At 42.4% G+C, this 25,799-nt stretch overlaps 2 protein-coding genes across 2 annotated transcripts in view; one reads left to right on the forward strand and one right to left on the reverse strand.

The window, feature by feature from the left end:
* Positions 1-226: 226 nt before the first annotated feature.
* Positions 227-12,242, forward strand: plxdc2a (plexin domain containing 2a; the record flags this gene model as incomplete). The annotated part of the gene is made up of 13 exons (XM_080439878.1): positions 227-337; positions 1,871-2,097; positions 2,396-2,539; positions 2,792-2,861; positions 3,248-3,370; positions 4,680-4,798; positions 4,899-4,998; positions 5,252-5,347; positions 5,763-5,844; positions 6,274-6,334; positions 6,418-6,646; positions 11,307-11,464; positions 12,027-12,242. Exons 1-13 carry the CDS (start codon positions 298-300, stop codon positions 12,240-12,242), a joined length of 1,665 nt encoding a protein of 554 aa, XP_080296004.1. The 5' UTR covers positions 227-297.
* Positions 12,243-13,739: 1,497 nt separating this feature from the next.
* myripa (myosin VIIA and Rab interacting protein a) overlaps positions 13,740-25,799 on the reverse strand; it is a 37,147-nt gene continuing 25,087 nt past the window's right edge. Inside the window, exons 9-16 of the mRNA XM_080439879.1 lie at positions 21,193-21,343; positions 20,439-20,956; positions 18,234-20,243; positions 16,238-16,423; positions 15,607-15,768; positions 15,194-15,292; positions 15,024-15,084; positions 13,740-14,840 (exon numbers count right to left, since the gene is read on the reverse strand). Of these exons, the coding sequence (XP_080296005.1) occupies positions 14,827-14,840; positions 15,024-15,084; positions 15,194-15,292; positions 15,607-15,768; positions 16,238-16,423; positions 18,234-20,243; positions 20,439-20,956; positions 21,193-21,343 (3,201 nt within the window). The 3' untranslated portion in view covers positions 13,740-14,826. The remainder of the gene's footprint in view (positions 14,841-15,023; positions 15,085-15,193; positions 15,293-15,606; positions 15,769-16,237; positions 16,424-18,233; positions 20,244-20,438; positions 20,957-21,192; positions 21,344-25,799) is intronic.

The following is a 25,799-nucleotide window of genomic DNA, read 5'->3' on the forward strand; positions in this document are numbered from 1 at the left end:
CAGTATCGCATGGATCTCTTTACAGAGAAAGGGACGCCAAAGAACTAACGAGGAATACATTTTTAGGCTATTTTACGCACGGGGCTTCGATCGTCAACTAACTTTACATTTATAGGCTATATAATGCAACACTATTTCGCTGTCCACGATAAGACTTATACGGATTTTTTTCTTTTCTTTGAGAAAGCAGAGCCTTTTTTTGACCGGACAACTGTAAGAAAAGTGTGACAGAGTCAGACTAAACGTCAGAATTGCACATTTACGCGTTTTGTGAAGTTGGAACTTTGATTGGGAAGCATGATGGTTACTGCATTAAGGATAGTGCATCTCACCACGGGTATGGTGATGGCTTTTACACTTATCAGCCAGATGGAGATCATGTGTGTTTATGGTAAGTCTCAAAATCGCTCTTTTTTTAATCAGACATGGCATGAGGGCAATGTTGATGTGATCAAAATTGCAGTCTATATAAGCCTATGGCCCCTGGACACTTCCATAAGAATAAGGTACTGTAGGCTTCTAAAATGTATTTGATGATGTATTGTAGAGCTACACAATTATTGTGTTCTGGTCCTGTCCATGTTGCACCTCATTCACATCAAGTAAGCCTATCATATAGCATCACATTTCTATCGCATCTTTATTTTTTTGTGGCAAAAATATTGCAGAGAGTTGAAAATTAACATATTTATATATATTTTTTTATAAATATCTTTATTAATTTCAGTTAAGATTGACAAGTCAGAGCAGTTAGACATTATTTTATTGTCTCCCTTTCCCCATCCCTCCCCCCACGTTGTTATTGTTTTCTTACTTTCTTTTCCAAAAAGACAATACAAAAAAAACCTAAGAATAAAATATAATCCAGACAAACAAACTACATGATATCAAGCTAGGTATATTTTGACCGTTAAGTCAATGGTCATTATTATAGAGGTATTGCGCATAAATGTCATTCCATCATGAGATGACAAAATGTCTACTTTCTCCACCACCGTTTTAACATTTAAACAGTTGTTACTGATGTATCAAAGATGAAGTATAGAGCATCAGGCCCCATAGAGCCACACTGCTAATAGTGCCACTCCCCCATATCCCTTGTGCTGGGACTGTTGGTGTGAGGAATGTGAGACATTCCTTCACTCTCTGCTGTGAAGGAGAGTCTTAGCACACAGAGTTGTCACTGGAAGGGAGAATGATGGGGTGACCATGTGTGTGTTTGCCACATGGTGATGGTCGGGGATTGTTTTCGTCCCATTGCAGATAGCACCCACGATTGGAAGTGCTGTGTCTTCATCTAGACCAGGGGGGTCTTCAACAGAGGGTCTGGGGACCCCTAGGGGGTCCTCAGAGGAGGGAGAGCTAGTGCATCTGCCTCAGAGTTACTACAGGGGGTCCGCCAAATCTTTGTGTGATAGGAACTTTTATTTTACATTAACCTCTTGAACCCTACCCTTTTCTAAGGAGAACTTCAGCCAAAATAGCAGATCTATAAGCTCACAACGCCTGGCGCTGCGAAGCATTGTGAGCTTGTAGATCGGCTTGTAGAATCTGCGACACAATTTTATACAATATGTAGTGGGGGTCCCTGCTTCATCTCTCTCTCAGCTAAGGGGTCCTTGGCCTAAAAAACGTTGAAGACCCCTGATCTAGAGGATATCTTTGATAGAAAGGGGCCTCCGCATTGAATAGGCCATTAAAGATTCCGCCAATTCTACCGCAGAAGCTCAAAAGTCCAGACGGTTTTACGCTTTAGGCACATTTTGACCCTTAAAAGTTCTCTCAAACACAAAAATCAAGAATGGGTAAAAAACAAAAGAGGTGACGAAGCACTGTTACAAGAACATAGGCCCTCCTTTGTGATCCATAGGAGTCTACCAGCCTGAAACCAAGACACTGGCCCCTCCAGAAGTAGGGACTGACATACATGAAGAGGGCCCCAAGATGAGGTGGAGGAGATGGGCATCAAGGAACAAGTCTGTGTCCCCTAGTTGGGCCGCTGATAAGAGGGGCCACTACCGAGATCAGCACCAGCTAGAGGAGTCTGACCCTGACCTGCTGACTGAGGAAGGACATGGCAACGCTACACAGATAGTGGTAGGTGAATATTGTTGTACAGTATGGTGCACTATTTATGAGCCGTTAGAGCAGAACTTAAACCCTCTAGACCAGTGATTCTCAAGCTGTGGGGTTGACACTGGTGGGCCGTGAGGATACTACTACATAAAAATTGTAATGATAACATGACGTCACAAAAAAAGCATTTTTTTTCTTTAAAACTTGACCATTAAAATAAACATGCTCTGAAAATGCACCCATCAAAATGTTTGGACCAATGGACTTCCATAAGTTACTGTCCACCACTGGCTTCAACAATAGCGTTTTCGTTTGACAGGACATTGATCACATCTACTATACATCTAAAATGTACGGCTCAGGAGACCCTGCCAGCAGAGAGCTGTGGGTGGACATTGATGAGATGGAAGAAAGCAGCTGGAAGGTCCATGGCTTCCTGTCCACCACCCACAGACAAGCAGCGGTATGGACTCTGTTGATGAGAATAGTTTGAATCACTGTTAGTCTTTATCTTCTGTGTATAAAATGGCCAATGGAGGAATACATGAGAAAAGTGAAAATGTATAGAAGGCAAGATTGGAATCGTCGCAATCTTAATTCAGGGAATCGATTTTCTTCCAAACAGAATAGAACTAAAGACACACTGGGTCTGAAGTCTGAACTCAATACTCGTGTGTATTTTCTTATTCTCTTATATGCTTTCCTTTGCTTTCAGAGAGTGAATCTGTCCTTTGACTTTCCTTTCTATGGCCATATACTAAAGGAAATCACCGTGGCAACTGGAGGTAAGTGTTCTACGGCTACGCCACCACTCAATCTTTTGTCTGCAAATTGTGAGTGGAGAATTATAAATGACTAAAATGAGTTGAGACATGGAATAAGGTACAGTGCAATATTTATAAATGTTTGATTGCAATACTAATACAGTAGGAGGCTATAAGAAATTAACCTTTTTGTTTCAGTCCAGAATATTAGATGGAACCATACAATTGTAAGGTCATGAAATGGTTTATATCCATTGTGTTTTCATGCCCTACAAAATAACTTAAGGTGGTGTGTGTGTGTGTGTGTGTGTGTGTGTGTGTGTGTGTGTGTGTGTGTGTGTGTGTGTGTGTGTGTGTGTGTGTGTGTGTGTGTGTGTGTGTGTGTGTGTGTGTGCTCTCCTTCACAGGTTTCATTTACACGGGAGACATCATCCATAGGATGCTAACAGCCACTCAGTATATTGCTCCTCTGATGGCGAACTTTGACCCCAGCCTATCCCAAAACTCCACTGTGCTTTACTGTGACAACGGTAAGATTAATTTAACACACACGTTACTGGGAAAACCAACATTGAAAGCAATCCACCGAAGAAATACATTTGTACTGGAGAGGGTGATGCTGTACACAGTAAAAACAATTTTTCCATTCTCAGCGTTGAATGAACACTTAAGGACCTCATATAATTTGTTGTGCGCAGTGTTGCGCTCCTGAAATAGTAGATCTACAAGCTCACAAAGCACTGCGCTATGGAGCTCTGTAGTTCGACTGGTAAATTGGCTTGTAGTAGGTAGTAGCAAATTCCAGCTTGAGGGTTTTGCTGCGTAGGTACACCACCTTGCATTTCATAGCATGTTGCATGTCGTTGCTGTCGAGCAGAAAAAAAATTAAAATTAAATAAAAAACATCACATGGATGCACCTGGGACGTATCATCATTGTTGTAGCCTGGGGTCGACGAGTTTCGGTCTTGCAACATACACCCTCGCCCAGGTGACCCAGCCGGGGTTGATCAAGCCCCGACTTACGTCCCAGTAGCTATCCACGGTCAGTCCTCTTAGGGAAAGACAGTCTGTCTGCTTCTCCGGAACTACTCTGCCGGGACCGGGGGAGGCTCTGGCACGTGGAGGGACTAGGCTCTGTGGATGGCCTCCTGGCCGGGCCCCTCCTTCATCTCATCAGGTCCAGGACCTGAGCGTTGCACCAGACTCCCCCGCTCCAAACATTTCACTCCGGCGTGATGGTGTCTTGGGCCGTGGTGGTACTGCAGGCTCCACTTGCGGCTTGCCTGAAAGGCCCTCCTTAAAGGCCTCACCGTGGGTTTGTTGGGCTTTTTCCTCACGGAAGACTGGGCTGGGGGGCCAACCCATACTGCGCCCTGCGTAAAAGTAGTGAAAATAGCCGATCTACAAGCTCACAATGCGTCGCAACATTAGATCGGCTATTTTCATTATTTCCGAACATTTCCATTCCATTTCCTCATAACTTACGGTTTTGGACATATGAGGTTTCCACCTAACAGCAACGATGTGTACTGATATTGTGTGCATAGGTGGACAAATTCACTGTAGGTGTGCTATCATTTCATTCATGCCTTTTCACAGGAAATATTCGCAAGCATGTTGGACAGTATCAGATGACAATCACACTGCTCAGCAGCATCAAATGTATTTAACATTTAAACACTGACATTTTGGTGTGTGTGTGTGTGTGTGTGTGTGTGTGTGTGTGTGTGTGTGTGTGTGTGTGTGTGTGTGTGTGTGTGTGTGTGTGTGTGTGTGTGTCTGTGTGTGTGTGTGTGTGTGTGTGTGTGTGTGTGTGTGTGTGTGTGTGTGTGTTTAGGCACAGCGTTGGTGGTGCAATGGGACCATGTTCATCTTCAGGACAGTTTTAACTTGGGAACCTTTACATTCCAGACCACCCTGCACAGTGACGGCCGTATCATCTTTGCCTACAAAGAGGTGGCACTCCTCTTCATCTTATTACATTACATTACATTACATTACATTACATTACAGGACATTACATTACATTAATTACTGTTATGTTATTTTTTCATAGATCTCCATTGACATCAACAACATCAGTGCAAATAATCACCCTGTTAAAGTGGGCCTCTCAGATGCATTTGTGGTGCTTCATGATTTGGAGCAGATTCCAAGTGAGTATAGCAGAATATAGAGATAAAAACTTTGATAATGTATCGCTGCCATCAGAGGGAACCACATACATTAATTAAACTTTTGAGGGATTAATTATAATTTATAAGACTGTTAATTCTGCAATTGAACTAAAACACAAAAATCTGCTAAATTCAAGGTAGAATTCAATTCAAGGTTCAAGATGTTCTTCTGTCAAAAGTGATGTAATACCAACACTATGGATCTGCCCACTGTCATATTTTCTTGGTGCAGACGTCAGGAGGAGAACCATCTATGAGTACCACAAAGTAGACATCCTAAAATCCAAGATCTCCAATTCTACAGCCATTGAGATGCTACCTCTACCCAGTAAGTCATCTTTACTAACAGTTTAGAACATGGGTCTTCAACAGGGGTCTTCAACAGGGGTCCGGGACCCCTAAGGGGTCCTCAGAATTTTCACAGGGGGGCAACCAATTTTTTTTTTACATTACCCCTACAGTACATATTAATAGAAAAAATAAACAAAAACTTGAATTTACACAACACTGATGATAGGGCTGTCAGACAATTCTATGAGGCTATCAATGAAATCTATGAAAAAGTTTAAATATGTAGTGGGGGTCCCTGCTTCATCTCTCTCTCAGCTAAGGGGTCCTTGGCCAGAAAAACTGTTGAAGACCCCTGGTTTAGACGCACAGCTACTGTACACTATCTTATGCAAGGCTCTGTCCTTCTGCCTCTGACTCTTCTCACTCAGCCCATTGTATTTCTGCATTCCCAGCATGTCACCAGTTCTCCAGCTGTGACGCATGTGTCACGTCTCAGATTGGCTTCAACTGCACCTGGTGTAGCCGACTGCAAAGGTACGCAGCAATTGTTTTAAGTTCAAATGCATTCACATATTCACCTCTATCAACTCTCTATATCAACCCTGTAATTGTCTGGGATTGAGATATATTGCATATCTATAGCATTAAAAGAGAGAGAGAGAGAGAGAGAGAGAGAGAGAGAGTCGATAGTTGCATGACTATACTTTTCTTGTATTTTGCTGCCACCTTTTGCTGCAAAAGGCTCTGATTGTTATATTTTATTTAATCCATACACTGTATATAATACAACACAATTTATGCCCTGCTAGTTTAAAAGAGCATATTGTTTGTCTTCTTTCATTTTTCACTACAATAAATGCAATACCTTGTAGTCTTCAAATAATATCTACAATAATACACCAAGTGACACCAATGTCCTCTTCGCAATCATAATATCATATGGTTTGTGCTTCCTGTTGTCAGATGCTCCAGTGGCTTTGACCGTTATCGACAGGACTGGGTGGACTCAGGCTGCCAAGAGGAGGTGCCCATTATTTTTCCTTAAATTACATCAGCACGCTGTACCTCTCTACAAGAAAATATAATAATGTAAATCGTTTTTTGCAGAGACGGGATCCTAGGTGCACCACCCCGGTTATGAACAAGTCACACAACACATTTCACAGCCTTGTGCACGTGACCACTCCCGTCATCTCGACCACGTTGCAGCAGAGGACCACCAGCACCACCTCCCTTCCCCTTACAAAGATCTCCACCACCAACAGCCCCATCAGCAGCTCTACACCCAACAGATCTGTAGCTACTCCCCACTCAACTACCAGCACACCTACGGAAGGTTGGTTCTTGTACTTGTAATTGTTAACTTACTGGCACAATGTGACGATTACAAAATAAAAATATGAACGTTATTACCTTCCATTATAGCCTGGTAAACCCTCCCTCCGGAAATCTCATTTATATTTGATTCCAGGAGTGAGTCTGGCCTGAAGGCTTGTATGGGCGTTTCTAGCGCATTACCAAAAAAACGAGCCGATCAGCGTCGTCGCTCATCGTTCTGTGATTGACAGCAAAAGTTGGCCAATCAGGTGGCGAGTTCGAGTGAGCCCGAATGGACCCGAGTGCAGCCGACCAAACACGAACGGCAGCCATTGTTTCTGTGGGCAGTTTTCTCCGCTATTTTAGAACTTCAAAAAGCTCTCAAACTTCTTTTTTGAGGCACGGAATTTACTTATAAGATATCTTTTGGATAGAATTTAGTTGTTTAACTTCATATATGTGGTCAATTAATCATGACAGAGCCTATTTAAAAATAAAAATTCAGAGAACCGGCAGGGGCGGGTAGTGACATGCATGTATCCGAATAAGGCAACCTATTTTGGGCATGGCCATCTCAAAAGTCCCGTTGCGTCACATTAGTCGCGGAGGTGGTAAAAATGCACTGCAATTGGCTGAAGGGGAAAAACGATCATTGGCTGAAGGGGTTGTCAGTCAACGGTATTACTCCCGCTCAACTCCAGCCCACAGCCACTATTGCAGAATGGGCGATCAGGCCAGACTCACTCCTGGAATCAAATAGAAATGAGATTTCCGGAGGGAGGGTTTACCAGGCTACTTCCATTATGCTTACCAATCAAAATGTCTGCAGTGAAAATGGGTCTGTTTGTCAGCAAAGGAGTATATTTGGTTTTTCATATGCATGCACTGCTTTGAAGAAAGTGTTTTCAGACAGTACACACATTCAGTGGTGGAAAGTAATTAAGTACATTTACTCAAGTACTGTACTTAAGTACAATTTTGGGGTACTTTTACTTTAGTAAAAGTACCCCAAAATTGTATTTTCAATTCTTTACTTCTACTCCACTACATCTCTTCCAAACAGAGGCAAATAATGTACTTTTACTCCACTACAATTATTTGAAAACTTTAGTTACTAGTTACTTTGTAGATTTTGATTACTTTTACAAAACATACATTAACCACTTCAGCCCTAAATACATTTCAGCCATTTGAAAATAGCTACGCGACGCATTGTGAGCTTGTAGATGTGCTATGTGCGATTTTTATACATTTGAAAACGTATGAAACGGGACATTCTCCATAGTGAGTACTTTCTACTTTTAGTACTTTTGGTACAATTTCATGCCAATAATTTTGTACTTTTACTCAAGTAAATGTAGGACTTTTACTTGTAACAGAGTATTTCTACAATTTGAGTACTTTTTCCACCGCTGCACACATTATGGGTATGAAGCTCTTGTGGCTATGGCTACCGCTGCCTTGTACCATTGGCATCACAAAAGAACACAAACTGTAAGCCCAGTTAGCCCAGTAATGACTGCCCTCGCAGGTATTATTGCGGTGATGTTGTGTATTGTTATCAATGCAATATAGACTCCATGAACTTGCCAAGTGATGCTGAGAATGTGTTGAAGAATGTGCCATAGTTACAGTACTGGACAGATGTGATTTGCTGAGGTTGAAATTAATTTATAATAATGTCTTTACCACCACGTAGCAACTCATAATGTAATAAAACTACATTATGAGTGCATAACGTAATAATGGCTTTTCGCATAATGTAATAATGTATTACATTACACATTCATTATTACAGTATGTAAAAGGTCATTACTACATTATGTGCTCATGGTTTTATTATGAGCGTTAATTATATTTTAAGGTGTGCAGCAAGTATGAGTTGCTGCACACCAAGCCGGATCATTTAACATTGATGAGTCTCACTGTTTTTGCCCATGTTTATCTGTGCTGTTGTGAGACCATGTAGTCACTTCCTATTTCGGCCTATTTCTGCACAGGGTAGGGCTGCTGTTATTTTCATCTCGTCAGTAACTGTTTGTTGTCACTGCATGGTATTCTGGCCCAAGTTATTCAGACTCCGTCAGAGGTATGACAGTTTGAGGGTCAAGTGGTCAGCTATTTGCCAGCCCACTGTTAACTCATAGATGAGCATATACAATGTCATGTTAAATACTGCATACTCTGCCCAGTTGCTGAGGGATGACGGTATGGATGTGTATCTGCCTGTGTGGCTGGGGCGGTTTGTTTTGACATGTGCTCTTTCCTGGAAGGAAAAGGTAGAGCTGTTCTTTAGAGTAATCTCAAGGTTAACAGCAGTTCGATGGTGGGTGGAGCATGGCTGGGTTCTCAATGCTACAGGGGGGGCATTGATTCTTGGTACTGTATGGCACTGTACCATACCGTGTTATATAGTACCATAGCACTGTATGGCACTGAACTGCACTGTGCTGCACTATGAAATCTTTTTTTTTTATATAAAAAATTACTACGTCCTCTCTCCTCAATATAACATCAAATTAAAGTCAATTATTATAAATAATTAAAATAACTTATGCTGATTAGGATGCGATTGTTGGCCTGTCCGTCATTCTACTTCAGCAGGACGTTTAGTTTGTCAATTGTAACCTAAATGTAAAAATAAAAATTACATTAAGTATGATCTTATTGGTAAACAGTGTTTTTCATATATCTCCAAAGTATAGATCAGTTGATCAGTGTCCCCATATTTCACCCCTAGTTACATTCATCAAAAAAAACTCATCATATCATTGTAAATACAGTTTAAAATGTATAACATATAAATGTAAGCAATCATGTATTACTCATAATAGAATCAATATGTACACGTAATGATAACGCTTCAAATCAAAGTACACAGCTTTAGCTAACATGTTTAGCAAGTAATTAGCAAATTAGCTTGAAATTATAAACCCTGTTGCAGTCAACCCTGTTTCTTTTCCATAGTAATGCCTTGTAACAGGGTTATTGACAAAACTAATAAAACATGAATGAAAGAAAGTCATAAACTATGAAATTACACAGCCTGAGACGGCACAATACAATTTATTGTTATTTTAACGTGTGGTTATTCATTACTGTAGCTATTTAAAAAGTGATGATTCAAGTTATTTTAAATGTTAACTGTTTAATGTTGAAAAGGCACCGATATTGTGGTGCTCACAGCAATTCCTTGAAATTCCTGTTATTTTAACCAATCGGCAATCGGTAGAGTTTATTAACACATATGTAGTACATCTGCAGTGGTTGGAGGTGGTCTCCCTACTCTTCCATTGAGAAATGTAGACCCTGGTGTCGGGTAGGACATCTAAGTGCAATATCTCTCCTAGCCAAGCAGGGATTCCATCTTGGGAGAACAGCAGAAATTTGGTCTCCCACGCAAGGTTTCGGACAAGACATGAAAATTACAGATTGCAGCTTAAACTCTAAAGCATCTTATGAAGGCCAGCATCCCGAAGAACACTTCAAAGTCACTATATGAGAAACCTGTAAAGTGTGTGAAAGTTCTGCAATGTGGTGGTGAGGTCATCAGACTTTGAATACAGAGATTCCTTGTTTCATTCCCATGCATTCCATGGAAGTTCCTCTCTTAACTACAGGTCATGTTTTGAAAGTTAACACCAAGAAGTACTCTTCAGCACTAGGAGAACCTGCCTAGAGTGTGAAGTTTCTGTGTGTACAGTGTTGAGGTCCTCAGAACTTGAATACAGAGGTTCCTTTTTCGATTTCCACGCCTTCCATGGTTATGCTGGTGAAGGTCCTCTCTTAAATACAGAGCATGTTTTGAAAGTTAATATCCAGAAGTAAACTTCAAGAGCACTAGGAGAATCTGTCAAGAGTGTGACATTACCATTGGTGCAGTGGTGAGGTCAGGTAACCGCAGCCTCTGCAGGTTAAGCAGGTTCAAGTCCCCCTCTCTCCCAGTGTTTTGGTCTCACAAACCCAGAGAGGTTAAGTTGGGGGGTTGTCGCAAGAACATGCTCACCCTAGCCAACCTAGCCTTCTATACTGAGTGATGATGTCAGTATCATGGTCAGTATCATGTCACAGGGCTGTGACAAGGGCCTGATATCCCTGTGACAGGCTGTCAGGCTCTGTCTTAGCCCTGTCACAGGGATGTCAGGATCTGTCACAGCCCTGTCACATCAGGCCCCTCTCAAAGCACTGTGTGACAGGGCTGGTAACATGGTTACATGACAGGGGCCTGTGACAGGGCCATGACATCCCTGCCATTCAGTGCTGTGAGAGGGGCCTGATGTGACAGGGCCTGATATCCATTTGCAAGTCTACTTTCTCCCTGGGCAGTAGGCTAATAATTGCATAATAATAATCAAATCCTAACAGTTCAGTAAAATCTGATAAGTAAATCGATTAGATGTTTTCTAAATTATATAAGCATCACAATACACAATAAAGACAAGGCTTACATTTTAATTGGGTGTTGGGGAAAGGACCTGGATATTGGATAGGGGGCACTGGCCCAAAAAAGGTTGAGAAACACTGGTATAACATTTCTTTTTACAGTGTTCTGTCAAATAAACTTCCACTGTCATAATTCGTCACTCATAAAATGATATGCAATCGATATGGTTATTTGCAAATGAGATTAGATGAAGTTCAGTAAGCAGTGCATTTGAACTGTATCTTCTGTGCCACAGCAACTGAGTTGGACGGCCCGGAGGGCACAGAGGAGCAGCTCCAGACCGGTCTCCTGGTGGGTGTCATCCTGGTGATGGTCATCATGGTGAGCGCCATCCTTCTGACTGTCTACTTGTACAACCACCCCACCTCCAATGTCAGCCTGTTCTTCATGGAGGTCAGTGTGTGTGTGTGTGTGTATGTGTGTGTGTGTGTGTGTGTGTGTGTGTGTGTGTGTGTGTGTGTGTGTGTGTGTGTGTGTGTGTGTGTGTGTGTGTGTGTGTGTGTGTGTGTGTGTGAGCGAGTGAGTGAAAAAAGAAAAGAAAATGTTTGAAAATGTGTGTTCTATAGTCCAAAATAGGGACGCCAAGTTGAAAATGGCTGATGAATGTATGGTTGCAGACAAGAAAACATGTGTCTATATTCTCTATAACGTGTGTGTCACATGTAAACGGACGGCTGTGCATTCTGATGCAGTCGGGGTCGATCTATAATCTGATTAATCTGCAAAAATATTCAGAAGTAAAATACTGTATGCTTAAAATAACTGAATTTGAGGTTAAATGTGAAAGCTAGGGGTGGCAGTTGCCATCCCCTGGGACCCCAAATGACGCCCTTGCGCAGAACAGGAACACTAAGGTTCACGCAGTTAATATTCCCCCCAGTAATGCATCCATTCTTCCCCTAACTGACCTCTCTATTTACGCTCTCCACCTTTCTCTTTGCCCATTTCCAAACAGAGGCGCCCCACCCGCTGGCCAGTAATGAAGTTCCGTCGGGGTTCAGGGAACCCCTCCTACGCTGAGGTGGAGGCCCCTGGCCAGGAAAAAGACTGCATTGTGGTCATAGACCCCAAACAGTCCTTCATCATATCAGGTAGAAGAGAGAGCGAACAAAAAGAAGGCTTTATCGTTCCTGATCAAAGGGAGCGTTTCCTGGTTTCAGACAACTCCTGACTAGAACTACTGTGTGTATCCCGGGAGCCTGTATGGACAGAGCTGGTTCTCTTTATGCGCTGGAGGCACGGAAGCGTTTCTTCCTTGAATTGCTTTCTGTTCATCTATTGCTTGAGTTGAGCTTGAGGACAGAACTGACCCATTGTCAGCCTGCCGGTTGGTCGGTCAGGGACCAATCAGCAGCCTCAGTTATAAATATCAATACAACTGAAAAGTTTTTTCAATGGTAGTGGATGGAGAGAGAGGATTTTGGTCCAACAGCAACCAGTCGGTGCAAAGAGGGCCCACGGGCCACGGGCAGGACTTGACAAACGGTCAATTGGAACTGGAGAAGGTGATGGAAGTAAAATGTATAACATAAAGGTGGTGTAAGTGATAATTATTTCAGTGTTAAATAGCTCTATACTCCGATAGTAATCATTGCTAGAGTGTTCAGTAACAGGGGTCTCCCCGTCTCCAGCTCTTTATGAAAGATAATAATCGGGATACCAATTTTATCCAATCAGGAGGAGAGAGAACGTGTTATACAAGTGAAATTGTAAGTGATGAAACAAAATGAGCAGACAAAATCGGAACTGGAACACTATAAGATAACTGATCTTTGCGTGGTTCACTCTCTTGATTGAATAAAATTTATATTTCGACCTGAAAAATGTATCATCTGTTCACTAGAGCTAGAGATATGGGGAGATCGGAATATAGAGCTTCAACCTTTAAACTAAAACTTTTTTTTTTAAACAAAGAAATATCACATACAACACCTGTAATTCAACATAGGATACATTTTTACTAATTGACTGAGCTACAACAATGTGGCTTCTTTTTTTATGTATTGTATGATTGTATTTGCTTGTTGAGCCATTACTCCTCCAAGGACTGACTGTGACTAATGAGAGGAAAGTTTTTTCTTTTTTTTTTCACAGCATAAATCTGTACTTATGTAAATATTCCTCTGTCTGGTGACAGGTATGTGTGAAGACGTGGATGTCACAGAGTGACAAATCGACTGAAACTAACTTATTGTGTTGTTCTCTGCTCAGGTCATGCACCTGTGTTTACTGCAACATACTGTATCCTAAAGGATAGGCTGAAAATTAAAATGTTTTATTATGGTGTATGTTTGCCTCCAAAGACGGCTTGTTATTTTCTAGAATTGTTGTGTGTTGTTCCCACACCTCCTTCAGATTCAGGAATGTCGTACATGGATGCTATATCCTCCTCGTCTCAAAAATACAGACGAAATTCCGCACCTTTTTTCACCCACCTTCATGTACGTACGTACCTTATAGGAGGCAGTGCAAACGGTTTAGGTCCTGTGCTTGCATGACAACTAATGAGAAAATGTTCACCTTCAGTGGAACAAACGTTTTAAACTTTGTCAAAATATACGTATATATTTGTATTTATTATATTCCAGTATAGTGGGAATAAACTGAAACGATGCAACCAATTTACTGATTGATTTATTGTACACATTAAACATGTACATTTGGAGGCTATAAAGACCAAACAACAGTACAGATTGCTGTGACATATTAAAATTTAAATACATGTATTATTATCTGTAGTCAACAATTACTGTAATCAATAGTTTTCAGTATAACAAGTTATCGATTTAGTATATGATATCGTTTTTCCCACATCCTTAATATTCTTGAACTATTCACATTGATGATCTATAAACTGTTAATTTCGCAAACATATAAAATAAGTGCAGTTTTAATCACAGATTTTGTCCAGAGGCTACACAACTGGTTTGGGAAGATAACAGAACCGTACTGTTATAGTACTGAATAAATATGGCTTCTTTCACTAAATTGTTGAAACGTCAACAAACAAAACATGATTGACATCCCATAAGGTGCACACTATACAAAATTGTAAAATCTTAATTTAAGTATACTACTAATTCCCAAACTATTTTCTCTCTGGACATCAATGACTAAGTTGAATAAGTTTCATGTCGGTCAGCCCCATGAAATCTATTCCAAACCCATGAGGAATTCTGAGGACTGTTGAATACTGAAAGTAGCTGAAAATAAAGACTTTTGTGTCTGAAGATACAACCATATTTAGCAATGCAACATACTGTACCATACCTGTGTTCTTTGAGGTGTAGTGTACAGTAGATTAGGGCTGGACAAAATGGACAAAATCAATTATCACGATATTTTTGACCAAATATGATCGTATTGTGATAAATGTGTTCCTTTGTTATTTGTCAAAAATATTCACATCGTGCCGCGTTGTGAGCTTGTAGATCAGCTATTTTTGAAAAAAGAATTAAGTATAAAATAGGTCTCAAGAGATGAAAAACAGGAAAAGACTACAATTATGCCATGTCACGATATTACAATATCCAAAATCCCAGACAACATCTAGTCACAATATTGATATAACATCGATATTTTGCCCAGCCCTACTTTAGATTTAAGGCAGATAGCACCAGGTCCCACAATGTGACCTAAAGTATAAAGTCTGCAGAGTGACAGGGTTGAGGCACTGCTGTGGTTGTACAGTAGATAATGGAGCGGTTGGTTCCCATCTGGCAGGGTCTTGCACATGGCACTGTCTGGGTGTCATCTTAGATTTTCTTGCCTTTGGGACATGGTCAAGTAAAGATATGGTGCATTTGTGGTGTTTCATTGTCTAAATGTCAATTTTTCTTTGGAATTTAAAAGTGAGATAGAAATAACAATAACAAATAAACTATGAAGCTATATCACCTCTGAAAGCTGAACATGTCTTGGTGAATAGATCAAACTGGTGTAACATAATTACCTTTCATTGGTGGTGCAGGTAGCCGTCTCCTAAGCTGTCTTGTTGAATCCAGGGTGATTGGCTGCAAGGACAAGCATTAGAAAATGTGACGTCCTTGTCTTAATCCAACACGTAGACATTTCTTACTACTGTAGCTTGCAGTTTAATCATAACATATTTTCATACAGTACCATGATTGGAGCGGCCTTGGCCTTGGTTAAGCGTGGCCGAGTGTCCACATTTAACCCTGCGTTCTTCAAAGCAGCAATTCTAACCGAGATGTCAGATATCTAGACCAAATTTGAGAGGACACATGTTAAAATACTGTAGCTGTACACCGGTAACATTAAAAGCTCAGGGTCTCTTGAGCATTCATAGAAATATGTTTTATATGAGTGTGTGCAGTGCACACAAAGGGCAAGATAACTGACTATAGGTTTGATAGTTAAACCAGCCAGGTTCCATGTGGTTTGGGGACATGGCCATGATACCATCTCTGAACATAATAGTATTAAAGATCACACTCTGGCATACGCCTTCATCGCCAAAATAACTTATACAGGTAGCAGAATTATGTTATCAGATTAAGCTTGTCCCTACCCACCTGTAGTTCAGACTGTTGAACTTTGGCTGCTGCTGATGCAACCTGTTCTTCCAGGAATGACAACTCCTTGTCAGAAGTGGCATTGCTGACACCCCTGGCACACTCCTCCAGGTCACTCAGCTCTGCCTCCAGGCTGAACACCGTACCTGCAGCCACATACACCTAGAACACCAAGAGGTTAACACAGCTGAAAAGGTTTCTTTACAGAATGAGATGTCTGCCATTTTGAAAGCATGAGTTATTGCTGATTATACAGTACGTAAGTGAAAGTCTTAGAAGGCTCTTTCAATATTAGCGAGTCAACATCAAGTAGCAATACCTTTCTACATTTTAGGATGTGATCCTGCAACAATACCAAGAACTATAGTAGGAATTCAACTGTATGCTCTTGGTGTGTCTTGTTGTGTCTCTTGCTCAAAAGAACAGCATCAGTGAAACCCCTAAAATAAAGTATACAGCAATTCGAGTGAAATGGATTGCAAGTGCGAAGTGTTCAGCATCCAAATTCTGGGAGCAAGATTTGATGTAGACAGAAGAAAGCACAAGTACAGTTGGAACTCAGGTCAGTTTAACTAAGAATAGAGGGTTTAAGTGGTTAAACATAAAAGCAAATTATGTTGAATCCCCTCACATTCTCTTCCATCCTGGAGAACTGTTGGTCCAGCTTCTTGGGGTCAGTGTTAGGGGGCAGGGAGAGGATGCAGGGCTGGGTGCTACTGTCCTCTCGTCCCTCCACACCTTGCAGCAGCTCCTCTGTAGCGTTCAACACCTTCAGCACCTCAGTGGTGATACTGCATAGTGACACCGCCGAGTACCTCTGTATAGTATAGCACAGCACACATGCATGCATACACACACATGCACATACAGTACAAATTACATTAAGGTACACATGGGGAAAGATCAAATGCCCTCAGATGCCCTCAGAAAAAAAGAGGGCTAATAAGCCAAATATGCCTTAAAGGAGTAGTTCACCCAAAATATTACTTATTTTCTATCAATTACACACCCCATGAAGTCTTGAATTCATGGAGATTTTTTAGTTTTTGTCGCATTCCTGAGCCAATAATTAGATCACTGGTAGGAGACTCTGAGTCTCCATTGAGTCTCCTATTGACCGATGACCCGGTCATCAAATAATTGGCTCAAGAATGGCTCAAAAACTAAAACATCTCCATGAAGTCAAGGCTTCATGGGGTGTGTACTTGATAGAAAATAATTCATTTTTTGGGTGAACTACTCCTTTAATACATTATAATTGCCCATATAACTAAAATCAAACATTTTAAACACCTTAAATATTTCATTTATTTTGGAAATAGTTAATCCTTTACTGAAGGGGGACAACACCTGTCGCAGGTTGATGATGCCATTTGTCCATGTGTGATCCAGCCCTATGGATTGTATGGAATGCATATGCTATTAAAACATTTAAAATATTGTTTTGATGTTCATGTTAACCGTAGGAAGTATTAAGTTGTTTTTTATTAGGACATACTGACAACATTCCATAGGGCTGGACCACACATGGACAAATGACATCATCAACTTGTGACGGGCGTTGTCCCCAAGCCCCCAGAACCGCTGTAGAACAGTGAAGCTGCCGTCGCCTGGTGGTCAAATCTGAGATTGCAATACTTCCTCATTTAAAACGCTACAGCGCATGCTTCTATCATCTGAAACGCTAGTACGCCTGCTCTATATTGGAGCCAATCCAGGAAGTAGAGGTACTTCCAGGCGCTTCATGCGCTTGTGAGCAACTTTCATTGATATTAATTGGTGGGTGCGGAGCAGTCCGCCCTCTAGATATATTATAACTATGGTTGTCCCCCTTGAGTAGAACTATTTCTAAAATAAATATAATATTTAAGGTGTTTTAAATTTTAAATTTTAGTTATAGAGGGCAATTATAATGCATTAAGGCATACTTGGCTTATTAGCCATGGATCCTTTTAAGGTCCTTTCACACTGGAAGCGTGATGAATAAACAATCCGAAAATATTTCACATCAAAGTAATGATTTGGTGACACTCATACAGGTTGCTTTTATGTGCAATGAAAAATCGACCTTGTTTTGAAAAACTATTATAATAATTACATCGCTTTCTCACAGTGTAATATTCACATTCTGTGTGGATGTACCCGTGACACAAACAGCAGTTTAAATTAATTTGATTTATCGCACGAAATAAACGCTCCCAAGTCTAAGAACCTTTACTATTAGCTAAGCAGAGTACTGTAGTGTGTACATTCTCACCTATCAATGTTGATATAAAGTGTACTGTTTTCACTACTGCTTGGTCTCTATCCTAACAGAGGCAGGAAAAATCAGAGAGGATTAATAGAGAGGGGAGTATGATAGGAGTATGAAGTGAAAAGTGTTAGTCGCTGCTGTTTAATTATTTGCATTGCAGACATTATGTCTTGAGTTCATGATACACAGAGCATCTCTTTAACAGTAAACAGTAACCAAACGATCTACGTCATCATTGATGCCGTAATCATATAAGCACCTTGTGTCACACTTTGCCTGTTCTTAGGGTCTTTATCTGAAATGACTAAGAGATTGCTCAGTGTATCACCACCGTTAGAGAAGTCAAAATCCTGCTCTGATTTGCGGTCCTTACATTCTGGATCTCCTGAGGTGACAGGATGCCCTCCTGGTCAGTGGGGACCTCCTCTTCCAGAACTTCCTCCTCTCTCATCGCGGGTTCTTTTTCCATCTCCTCCGCTGGCTCCTTTCCACGTGGGTCCCCTCCGCATTCCCCGAGATTACCTTCCTCCCACTTTGTCACTGGCTCCTTCGACGGCATTTCCTCTCTTGTCTCCTCCGCTTCCTCCTCCTTTCTGCTCTGTTCCTCCTCTGCCACCTCCTTGTGTGTCTTTTCTTCTCTTGCCTCCACCTCTATGTTTTGTTTGTTCACCCACTTGGGTTCATCCACCTCTTTCTTGTTCGTCACCCTGTCAGGAAGTGTACACTCCTTTGGTTGTGCATCAGTTACACGTTGATATGTCTCTAACTCCTGATGCTCACTTTTGATTGCTTGTAACTCATTCTCGTCTTTTATACCAATCATTTCTTTACTTTGGACAGTTTCGTTCACTGTACTGTCGTTCTTGTTCTCGTTTCTCTCCTCTGGTTCTTTGCTTCTCATCTTCATTTCTGCCGGTCTCTCCATCTCTTTGTTTACATGCATCTCATCCATAGAAAGCATCAGCATGCTACTGATGATTCTGTCAAACTCTGCATCTTCCTCATCACTTTGTTCTCTCTCCCATGTCCCTGTCCTCTCTGTGGATTCTCCTGTCTCTTCTTCCTCTGCCTTCCCCTCTTCCGCCATGACCGTTCCGTCCACAATGCTCTCCTCTTGGAATTCTGTTGCTGTGCTTTGAATCACCATCCTCTCGGCAGCTTTGTTCTCAATTTTCTCTGCGTGAACCTCTGATTTGGATGCTCTCTCCTGTGTGTTCACTGCCTCTTTCCCAGTTTCAACCTCTCTCGACTTCTCTGTCCTCACATCCTCCGTCTTCTCCCTGCTGTCCAGCAGGTCCCCGGTCACTGCTGCTTGCACGTCATCTCCTCGGGTTTCGTCTCCATTCCCGTCTGGCTGCTTCAGTTCGTCCAACACCGCCTCAAACATATTAAAATCCAAGTCAAATCCAATGCTTTCTCTCCTGGACTCAGTGTCGAACTGCGGCTCCTCCCTCTCCACCTCAACCTCTCCACTGTTGACCTCCTCTCTCCTGCCTCCTTGCTCTCTCTCTCCCACTCTGTCCAGCTCATCCTCAGTGGAGGAGAACTGACAGGCGCTGACTAGACAGGTCAGACGGTGCACCTGCTTCTCCCTCCTCCACAGGATTCCTTCATCAACCTCCTCATTCCTTTCCGTCGCCTCCTCCGCTCGGCCGAGACTGTCCAACTCATCCTCGGTGGACGAGTACTGGGTGGCGTTGACTTGGTGAGTGAGTCTGCACAGCTTTGACCCCAACTCCTCTCTCTCCTCCCGCTCTTCCTCGCCGAGGCCGATTCTGTCTAGCTCATCCTCTGTGGATGAGAACTGGTTAGCCCCGACCTGGCTCTCTAACACGCGCAGCTGGCAGGTGAGACGCTCTGTCCTCTCCTCCAACTCTACATGGTTCTCCTCCCCTCCGTCCTCCTCTTCTTCCTCTCCATCCCTCTCTCCCTCACTCATGCTTACCACTGCCGGTATGCCCTCCATCACATGAATGTCGTCTTCACCCTTTCCCTCCCCTCTTCTCCACTCTCCCTCATAGTCGTCATCGTCCTCCGTTCCTCTGCTGTCCACATGCTCATTCTGATCTCCTTGCCACCCCCCGCCCCTCCTCTCATCCCTCACTTCGTCGCTGTCGCTCTGGTCATCAGAGTGGTGGTCGTCTTCTGAGGTGGAGGAGTGGGAGCTGATAACTTGGTCAGCTAGATGTTGTAATCTGGAAATCAGTTCGTGGCTCATTATGTGACCGCCAGTTACTTCACTCTCAAAGTCCACGGGTTCCGGGGTTGTGGCCCCTGAGGTCAAAGTGTCAGGGGTTGCAGCATTAGAGACCTGTTGGGAGAGGTTGTCCTTTTGCTCTCTGCACATCTTCATTGGTTCGGCTACAAGCATGCTGTTGCTATCCTGTGAGTGTAAGAAAAAAGAATAGTGAAAGAAATCAGTTCAAGAAATGTACCTTTGTCAAACTTAAGACACATTAGGAGTTGTCAAATTCTAATATACTGTACATCTTTGGGTATTTCTCTAAAAAGTAGATTCCAGGATTCATTTCTTTATCTGCAGGAAATGACATACATATTTTTTTGCTTTTTGTCTTACCAAAACAGAGGAGGAAGGCAACAAATGCTCTCTCTTCCTACTCTTTCTTTTCTTTCGCGACCTCCTGACCTCTCTCACATCCAGCTCATCGGCCCCGCTGCTCTCCTCCGGGTTAAAGTTCATGTCGATGACGCTGGTCCGTCGTGACGACGAAGGCCGTCTGATCTCCTGGGGTACCTTCCTCTTAAACAGAGCCAGCAGCTTGTGAGGCTTCGCATTCCCCTCTGAGTCTGAAAATAGACCGTCTCTGCTTCCACGCCGCGCACCGTGCATCTCCGGCGTGTCCTGGAAATCGTTGTTGGAGCCCATCTTTCGGTGGATCTCCTGCAGGACGGCGCCCCACGAACTGTCGAACTCCAGCTTGTCGTTATCAGAGCTCATGCCCTCGTACGCAGAGACCACTCCTGACTCCCTCTCCAGGGCGCTGTAGACCAGACTCTTCCTCTTGGTGAGCAGGCTGGGTCGTGACAGCTGGGCGCTCTGCAGCGCAATCCAGTTCCCGTCTGGGCTCTTCAGCACTGAGGACGACACACACACACACACACACACACACACACACACACACACACACACACACACACACACACACACACACACGCACACGCACACGCACACACACACACACACACATTGTGTATAGATATAATACAATATTGTTGCTCGGCTGACAAACAACTAAGAAGGACAGAGGCAGGCTTCAGTCATGATGCGATCAAATGCTTCAAGCCTGTATTTAAAGCCAAAAACACCTCACTTGAATTGTCTAAACGATCCACACTCTTCCATGTAGACATGGCAGACCCTGCACCTTCTTTCTTTAAACCCTGCAGATCCCCCAGTTGGGACACATCAGAGTTGGGTTCTGGTGGGTCGTTGTCCAGTATGGAGAAGGCAGAGTGTGACCTCTGGGGGAAGCAAATAACAAATCACAATTTACAACTGAAAATGAAATGTAGCTGTTGTTATCATGTTCATCACTTTCACTACCCTGTTGTGGTTCTATGACCATTGCTATCCCACTTTCACATTGTACATTGAAATGTACAGTATGTGCATTATACTGTACAGTATGTGGTCATATACTGAATGCTCCCAAAATAATAATGCATGATGTTATTTCTAAGCATAGCCACTAGAGGTCAGCATATATCAACCTCATGTGTGAGAGGGGAAATCAAGATTACATTTGTAGCGAAGCATAGGCCTTGGCAGAAAAACACCATAAACAAACACACACACACACACACACACACACACACACACACACACACACACACACACACACACACACACATACAGTATGCACAAATCCTATCCTTATCCTAGATTTTTCAATATCATTTTGGTTATTTTTATTGTTATTTTATTACATTAAATAAATAAATAGGAGTTCCGGTTGTGACGCCAACAGGATGGCAGCATAGTAAAGTCGCTCCCGATAAGAAATCAACAGAAAGCCCCATAAACTGCGAAATTGTTAGTCAAACGTATAAATAAAACAACGAGAGAGGGGCGGAAATGCCTGGTAACAAAACCCCGCACAGAAAACCCAACAGAAACATGAACAAATACGACAAAGGTGGAGAAAGCCGCAGCAGCTCTCCTGGTCACGACAGCCAAGATGGCGCGGCCCAGCCTGTGAATTCAGGCATGGCGGCCACAATCCTCAAGGAAATACAGGAGTTCAGACAAGATAACAAGAAACAACTTGAAGATATTAAAGAGGAGCTACAGAAAACGAACAAAAGAATGGACGAAGCAGAGGACCGAATCACTAAGACGGAGGAAAGGATCCAGAACACGGAGGATGTCACGTCGGAAATGCTAAAGCTATTAGCCCAATTCGACGCTAACATACTCGACCAACAATGCCGTTCCAGACGCGAAAATTTGCGGGTGTTTGGCGTCCCGGAGGAGATGGAAGACGATGCCACGTCAATGAACGAATTTGTGGAGAAATTACTACAAGAAGGTTTGGGGCTGCCGGCCACAGAGCCTCTTCAGCTCCAGAGATCACATCGCTCACTGGGCCCCAAACCACCGGCAGACGCGCAAGCTAGGTCCATTGTGGTCAAATTTCTTAGCTTTAAAACTAAAGAAATGGTGCTCCAAACGGCGTGGCAAAAGAAAGGATTCACGTGGAAAGATCATCGCATCAACCTGGACAATGACCACCCCCCACGCATCCTACAAAAGCGCAGAGAATACACGGAGGCACGCAAGGTACTGAAAGATAAGAATATAAAATTCAAAACCCTCCACCCCGCCCGCCTAAGAGTGGATTACAACGAGGGAACCAAGACCTATGATACAGCGATGGAGGCGACGCAGGACATGGAGAGAAGAGGCTTCCCCGTCACCATGATCCAAACCCCGGAGACGCTAATGGAGAGAATTCGACTACTGACATGGCAGAAGAACACCCGACGTGGGAACGAGAAACGAGTACCTCGCCCAAGCACCTCACGCTACAAGGAGAAACTACAGTCTTTCAGAAGACACACACCACCACCCGAAGCTACAGAGAACATTGAGGAGGAATCTTAATGACAGATGGGTGAGATGGAGTACATTAAAACAAAGAAAAGAATGGCCGACCTGCGGTAACTTAAATTAGGATTTGAAATTGAGATCGGTGAGTCAAATCACAGTAGATGTTGATCCTTTTTGTTTGTTTGTTTATGTTTCCAATACAGTAAAATTGTTTACCAAGCCGATACTTTAAAAAGATAGTAAATCGGACTAAGAAGCATGAGACTTAACTATGTTGTCAACTTTAAGGGCTTCCCCTCTAGAGAGGGGGGTCTACCCCTGAACCTTGTTCAGGGTTGGTGTAGGGTCGTAGCTAAGACCTCTACCTTGGAACCCAGATATGCATTTTTCATTCTACCTTATATGTTTTTGTTTTTACATGTCTGGTGCATATTTTTTGTTTTTTCGCAGCTTTGTCGGGCAGCTAGGGGGATGCTTTTCACTGTGATGATGTTCACGCTGGGTATAACCTAAATGCAGGACACAAGGATAGTTTCATTTCATGTAAATGGCCTGATTAGTCCAACTAAAAGAGGAAAGGTACTTTCAAAGTTACAAAAGGATAGAGTACAAATAGCATATCTACAAGAGACCCACCTCAATGATATAGAACACGCTAAATTGAACAAATCAGGGTTTAAATATGTATATTCATCTTCCTATAAGTTCGGTCATAGGAGAGGGGTGGCTATACTGATATCCCGCTCTGTGAACTATGAACACATAGCAGAGTTTAAGGATAAGGAAGGTAGATTCATAATGATAATAGGGAAGATAGAGGGGATTACGGTGAGCCTGCTAAACGTGTACGCCCCACCGGGTAGTGATTGGACATTTTACAAGCAAATATTTGATTTAATGGTGACAAAGTCACAAGGCACTCTCATTAATGCGGGAGACTATAATTTCCGCCTGCAACCACATCTTGATTCCTCTGGGGGCAACCCAGAGCCCAAACCAATAAGTAGAAAGACTACTGCATTGATGAAGGAAGTAGGATTTGTAGATGTTTGGAGAGAAATGTACCCCACCAGTCGAGACTATACCCATTACAGTGCCCCACACTCAGTATATGCCAGGTTAGATTACTTCTTCGTGTTCAATAGAGACTTTCATAAAATAAAAGGTTGTGATATAGGCCCAATAGCCCTGTCAGATCACAGCCCTATATATATGACCATATGCCTGAATGGAAAACCAAGGACCACACTGTGGAGATTCAATTCTAGCATTATGAATAATCTAGCGATTAAAGCGAATCTGAAAAGTGATATTGAAACGTATCTTGAGCTGAATGATAATGGGGAGGTTTCACCGTCTGTGCTCTGGGACTGTTTAAAATCGGTTTCTAGAGGAAAAATCATAGCCCTTGCCGCCTTAACTAAGAAACTAAGGAGACAAAAAATACATGATTTGGAAATTAAATTAAAACACCTACAAAGAAACCATGCCAATAGCTTAGATGTTGGGGTGAAAGAAGAGATGAGGGAAATAAAGAACGAACTGGATGACATGGCACGCAAGAAATAAAAAAGAAATTACTATTCACCAGACAGCGATATTACGAAGTAGGAGGAAAGTCAATGCGCCTTTTAGCATATAAATTGAGAAAACAAGAAGCCGACAGTACTATCCACAAGATACGGAACCCTGAGTCTGGTGCCATAGAGAATAGCCTAGAAAAAATCAAAGAAAGCTTCAACACTTTTTATAAGAAATTATACTCACAGCCACAAATTGATAATGAACACCAAATTGACTCATTCCTTACATCTCTTGATTTACCCACGGTCACAGAGAACCAAAACAAAGAATTAATAGCTAAAATAACAACAGAAGAAATAGAATTGGCCATCTCTAGACTGAAAACAGGGAAATCTCCAGGCACAGACGGCTTCACGGCAGAATGGTATAAAGGATTGAGAGAGGTCTTGACTCCGATTCTCTTTAGAGCTTTTAACTGGGTATTGCAGACGGGAGAGACCCCGTCATCCTGGAAGGAAGCAATAATTACAGTCATCCCAAAAGAGGGCAAAGACAAAGTAGAATGTGACAGTTACCGACCCATCAGCTTATTAAATCTAGACTACAAGCTATTCACATCCATACTGACACAAAGACTAGATAAGATTCTACCTATAATTATCCATAATGACCAGACCGGGTTCATTCGCCAGAGACAGACACAGGATAACATTAAAAGATCTTTACATATTATCAGTCACATGGCTCAGAGTGGAGAAGAGACGGCCTTAATAAGCCTGGATGCACGCAAAGCTTACGATTTAGTGGTTTGGAGCTTCCTTTTCAAGGTTCTAAAGAGATTTGGGTTCCATGACTCTATTATCAAGACAATCCAGGCATTATACAATTACTGTGCTGCTCAACTGAGGCCTCTTGTGTGCTGGTGTACCCCATCATATTCGGCAAGATGGAAAGATATTGAGACGGCATGCTCACAGGGGGTCCCACTGGCTGCCATAATTGGAGATGATAGGCTTATAAACGAAATGAAGGACAAAAACAACCCCTGGATTAACACAGCATTACAAATTTGGCAAGAAACACTGAAGAAATGTGGCCTAAAAAACGGAGTCAAAATGCTGAGATGGTGTGCATACGACACTGACTTTATCCCAAACAGTAATGATGGCCGATTTAAGAGCTGGACTGAAAAAGGCATCTCAAATTATTACACATTTGTACACAAGGGGGCACTCAGGAGCTTTGAATCCATCCAGAAGGAATTTGGATTGGAGAAAAAAGACTTTTACAGGTATCTTCAGCTCAGACACTATATCCACCAAAAATTGGGAGGATTCTTGAACT

This window comes from Gymnoscopelus braueri, assembly GCF_963280865.1.
Source record: "Gymnoscopelus braueri genome assembly, chromosome: 10".
Taxonomy (NCBI): Eukaryota; Metazoa; Chordata; class Actinopteri; order Myctophiformes; family Myctophidae; genus Gymnoscopelus; species Gymnoscopelus braueri.